Here is a 5,410-nt window from a genome sequence, read left to right as displayed (position 1 = left end):
GCCAGGAGTGACCAGGAACAACGGTCACAAGCTAGCAGAGGGTAGGTTTAGGTTAGACATCAGAAGGCGCTATTTCACGGTCAGGGCGGCTAGGGTCTGGAACCAACTTCCAAGGGAGGTAGTGCAGGCTCCTACCCTGGGGGTTTTTAAGAAGAGGTTAGATGAACACCTTGCTGGGGTCGTTTGACCCCAGTACTCTTTCCTGCCATGGCAGGGGGTCGGACTAGATGATCTTCTCAGGTCCCTTCCGACCCTAGAAACTATGAAACTAATGGCTGCAGTTAATTAATCTCTTGCCAAAGCAGTGACTGTGTAAAGTGCAGCCTCTGACTCATCCTAACACTGCACACATGGAATGAAGCAGCAAGCTAATATGCCCTATTCACCTGAGATACAGGGATGCCAATGCTGGGTTCCTACATTGGTTCTCTCACCTGTAGGAGTGTGTTATCCCTAAATCCAAAGCCTTCTTTGAGTAAAGCAGTGATGTAAGTGAGATCCATACATAGGAAAGGGCTGGCTGATGTGTACATCTCCATGTTATCACACACTAGAGGGGGAGAGAGACAAGGAGGGGCTTAGAAGGATGTTCATTAGGAGAATATCCTTAAACTGTACATTCAAAAAAACAGATGCTGAGCAGACGTTCCCTATATAAAGATATTAACAAAACTACCAAGACACAGCTTTACTTATCTCTGATAACAATTTTCAGACAAGTGAAATCTCAGATTACTATAGCCTACGAACCATGCATCCTCATGGTGATAATATATTTGTATACACAATCTAATCTCAACTAGGGTACCATGAGATCTTCTGAAGGGTGCTGTGAGTACAATAAGATAAATTCAGGCTCAAACTCAGGCTCATCCAAGCCTGGCCACTGCCCAGCCTCTCTGCAAAGAGGTAAGCACTGTAATAAATTAGTTTTTTAAATGGGGCACTGCTCAATTCACATAAATTATGGCAGAGAACCTTGAGTAAAGTGATGGGTGCCTCAAGTCTCAAAAGGTTGGGAACCACTGGTTTAGATAAACTCTGGGCAGAGACCATTTGACTCTTGGGCTTATTCCTACAGGCTTTAAGCAGTGTAACTATTTTACACATAAAATTATAGCTTGATTCAATTCCCAGATGAAATAAATGGAAAGCTTTATGCTAACTTGAGTGAGTGCTAGATCGGGCCTTGAGAACTAGAATCTAAACATCTAGGGCAAACAGAAGTAAAAACTGCTAGGAAAGTTAAGAGCTTAACTTCTATATCTAAAGCATATAGGTCACCCAGGAACCTATATTTAAACTAATGGGGCTCTTGCATCAATTATGGGATTTTTGGGGGGGGGGGGGAGGGGGGGAAATTGAGGTTGGGTTTGTTTAAGAAGTTCACCCCAGGCCCATAAAACTTAGACTCTCCTGGTGAAAAACAGCGAGTTCTCAATATTCAGGTCTTGGATTTCACTCTTTAGGCTGATGTTTTAGCTATCAGGAATGTCCTATTCAATGCTGGATGACAGTATGAAAAGCAACCTGACAACAACCAAAATAGGGTATCCATTAGTTTTGAAAAATACCAAGATCAAACAAGTCTACAACTGGTGGTGGTTCATGAACAACTAACACAAGCCAATAAGAAAGTGAAAACCAGAGGAGGTGGCCAGGCTAACTTTTAGAAATTGCGAAGACAATCCAGGTGGTTTAGGGAGTTAAAAAAATAATAGTAAACTAGAAAAAAAACCCACTGGTCTGCTGGACTCAAGAGACCTGGAATCTAGAAGGAAAACTTGATTTTAGGATAAATCAACTTTCTTCCCCACTGACCTTCATGAACAACAACCCCCACTCCCAAACTGATGTGTGAAGCTACTAACCCTCTACTTCGTATTCTTCAATATCTGTTTCCACTACAAAAATTAAAGAATCTGTTAAACAATGGAGAGGAACAGGTTGGACCGCTAAAGTTAACTCATTTGTATATATTTTTAAATCAAATATATGATATGTACCATACATAAATACTACATATATTTTTATCATCTCCCCTCCTCTACCTTGCAGGTCTCACAATGTTACTTACCTTCTTTAGCTTTCCTTTCAAAATCGCTCACTTCTAGAACTCCTCCCTTTTCATAATCTGAAAGGAAAGAAATGAGAAAGTGTCATCATCACAAACCTGAGAAATTTCTGTTCAAATGAGAGCTTAGCCCAGTACTGAGGCAAGGGATGGATCCTGTGCAGAGAATAGGCAGAAGTTCAAGTACAATTCAGATGCACAGAGCAGAGTACAAGATAGTGAAAGCTTCATTTACTGAACAAGGCAAACTGCATGGAGCTGACTTACCTATCATGTTGGTGTCAGCAGCTCGATCATAGTAATATGAGAAGGCATAGAAGGAGCTCCTGCGTATCTCATCTGGCTGGTGTAGTTTTCCTTGTACAACCTTCACCACTTCTGCATAGCAAGGCTCAAATCCAGTTTTCCCTGCCAGGACAAAAACACACAGGGATGAAGGTAGATCAGGTCTGGAGGAACCAGTAACAACAGGATGAGAAGGGACAGCAAGAACAAAAAAAACTAAGGGAGAAATTAAGGAGGAAAGCACAACCCATAAAAGGTGAGGAGGCAGCACAGAGTGTAAAGAGGTGAAGAGTTTAGACATTCTTCCCAAAAGAAAGTTCTCTTCCACAACATCCCAGCAACTCTCTTCACTCTATTCCAGCCTTGCACATGGACACAGTCAGGATCTGCCCAACTTAGTGCCTGGTCCTGTTAGTACAGCACTTATATGCAGAGCTATGTGTGAATCCCTCAGAGACCATATTGCAGAGGCTTCCATGGTATTAGGGAATCTCCCATTGTCATACTTTGCCTCAGGGACCCTGTGTTGTACAGAGCCACTGTTATTAGAAGGCTTAAAGTTTCCTTTCCTTCCCCATGCATTATCACTTCAGGGGTCCTGTTCCAATGACATAACCCCAAACTTTGCCCTCAGGGTCTCTATAGTAGCATATACCAGTACCAATCATCAGTATCAACACTCCCATATTCTCCTGCTTTAATCACCTGAGGGTAGCAGTTTCATCTACTAGATATCCTGGTCAGAGACAGGACTACCAACAGTCTTCCAACTGCAAGAGGCTTTTACCCACTGAATATGATACAACAGAGATGACATCACCTCAGTAAAACCAGTTCTACCCATGAGTTTTATGAGCTCAGTTCCCATAACACTGCAATGGGATAAGTAGCTCCAAAGCTTCCCCTGCTGAAGGGATCTAAAGCATTTTGCATTGTTAAATGACAACTCCTACAGGCCCAGCTGGCCTGATCATTTCCCTAAAGCCTTGAGAGACATCTTGCAAAAGAACATGACAACAGAAAGGGTGTTGACTAAGAAAAACCTTATCTCCATGGTTTGAGACTTATCTTGGCACCCAAATCATTGTCTAGCAGAAGCAAGTTGCCTCAACTTACCTTCTCTGTTGCCACCATACTGATATTTCACTCCCCCAAAATGCCATTCTGCTTCTAGTTGCTTTGGCAAACAGGAGCTTCGCAACATCTGTCCATCCCCTGCTGGAATGAAACCACAGAGGGAAAAACCCAGTCCCTTATAATTTATCCAATGGGAATTATAAATTAGGAAATCCAAGTCACTACATGCTGCATAAACTGATTCTACATTAAGAGGAAATCTCATCTTTAGAACATGTTCTATCCTGCAGGATATTCTACAGTTGGGCTTGTCATCTGATAGTGAAAAATATATTTGTAGATAGGTCCATCAATCCAAAGATATAGAGAAAAGGGAGAGATCAAGGTGGAAGGGAGACATGAGAAAGGGGAAGCAGCTACAAGATTAACTCCATGTATCTCTTCAAGTATCCAACCTGCCTATTTCACCTTAACATACCTTTTATTTCCAAGGCTCCAAGCGTTGCTAGTCTGGCAGCCTTCAGTCCAAATCCCAAATAACTGCAAACAACAAAACAACAATAACACTGCAGTTTTGTCCTGGCTCATCTGATGCTTCACCCACTGCCAGTCCCAAACCTAAACATGTGCAGACCGAGTTCCCTTTCTGGGCCTCCAATCCCACCTCCCCCCACAACATTTTAGAGCTTCTCTCTGGCAAAAGAAAAAATCCAACTACCAAGAGAATAATGTAAAACAGGTGTACAACAAGCCTGGATCTAGTTCCTTGGGTAAAAAAGAAGCTGTTAAATAACTCAAAAAAGAAATTAGGTTTATTTCTGAGGTGCAAAATAGCAAAGACTCTGCAGAAGTACAGCGTAGAAAAGGGGATTAATATAAATATGTTTCTTCAAAAGAACGGTTTTTCCTTCTCATCTTTTCTACAGTGCTCATCTCTACATGCTACACAAACATCTTTGTTTTTACAGTACCTCTTGGGAATGAGAATGTATTATTATCCCATTTTACATAGAGGGAACTCAAGGACTCAGTGCTGGGAATTATGATGCAACAGAACCTGGTTAATACAAGTTAATACATATTGACCGCAAGATACAATATGATGACTAAAGAGGGTGGGAGTGAAATAGTTTGGGTAAAGGAGCATAAAACAAAAGGTAGGCCAGCCAGAGGCATCTGCTATAGGTAAGGGAACAGGATAAAAACTAATTCTTAAAATACTGCATTAGTGGTCAATGGCAAGGCATGATGCAGCTGCTGTTCACTCTGTCTAGAACAGAACAACAGAAACAGCCTCAACCATGAGTGCCAAAAGTGAGAAGAATCCTGGCAGCATTTCAGTACAAAGAGACAGTGAGTTTAAGAACTGATTTCCCCAAGGGAGATGGCAGCAGCTTACTCCTCACCTATGGGTGTAGAGCTTGTATGTGCTATTGAACATTTCAAACGAGGAAAGAAAATCCACAGGGGTTTGCTCCAAGGTTTCCTAAAATGAAATAAATGGAAAGATTTTTTTAGATTTCTATGACTCACAAAAGCATCTGGTTTTAATCATTACATACAGAGAATTTTTACTTTCTTTACAGTCTCTTATATAGTGCTCATCACTACAGCATGCATGCTTTACAAACACACTCATTTCTTTTCACAGTGTCCCTTGGGAATGAGGACCTAGTATTATTCCACTTTACATAGAGGGAACTGAAGGACTGAAAATGAAATCCAAAAGCATTAGGTAATTTGGGGGATCTAATTTCAGATGACAGTTTATGCTGTAGCACTGCACACATTCAAAGCACTGCTCCCATTGATTTCAGTTGCAGCCATATACACTCTACACTTCAGCAAATCACCCCAAAGTCTCAAGTTATGGACAAATTAAAAGCACATAATTTGTGACCAGGGTGAAAAGCATGATCTAGATGACCTGCCACACACTGCAAGGAACTCTGTGGCAGAGCCAAGGAGAGAATC

At 41.5% G+C, this 5,410-nt stretch overlaps 1 protein-coding gene across 4 annotated transcripts in view; it reads right to left on the bottom strand.

Annotated features, from left to right (window-relative positions):
• ENTPD5 (ectonucleoside triphosphate diphosphohydrolase 5) overlaps positions 1 to 5,410 on the bottom strand; it is a 55,666-nt gene that overhangs the window by 8,277 nt on the left and 41,979 nt on the right. For 3 of the 4 annotated variants that reach the window (XM_019518847.1, XM_019518846.1, XM_019518844.1), the window contains exons 8-13: positions 4,843 to 4,922; positions 3,915 to 3,976; positions 3,476 to 3,577; positions 2,342 to 2,482; positions 2,078 to 2,134; positions 435 to 550 (exon numbers count right to left, since the gene is read on the bottom strand). In XM_019518847.1, coding sequence (XP_019374392.1) covers positions 435 to 550; positions 2,078 to 2,134; positions 2,342 to 2,482; positions 3,476 to 3,577; positions 3,915 to 3,976; positions 4,843 to 4,922 — 558 coding nt within the window. The remainder of the gene's footprint in view (positions 1 to 434; positions 551 to 2,077; positions 2,135 to 2,341; positions 2,483 to 3,475; positions 3,578 to 3,914; positions 3,977 to 4,842; positions 4,923 to 5,410) is intronic. The other variant, XM_019518845.1, reaches the window with a different exon arrangement.

This window comes from Gavialis gangeticus, unplaced genomic scaffold (assembly GCF_001723915.1).
Source record: "Gavialis gangeticus isolate Ggan-Ray unplaced genomic scaffold, GavGan_comp1, whole genome shotgun sequence".
NCBI classification, from domain to species: Eukaryota; Metazoa; Chordata; order Crocodylia; family Gavialidae; genus Gavialis; species Gavialis gangeticus.
This window is presented reverse-complemented; position numbering and strand designations above follow the sequence as displayed.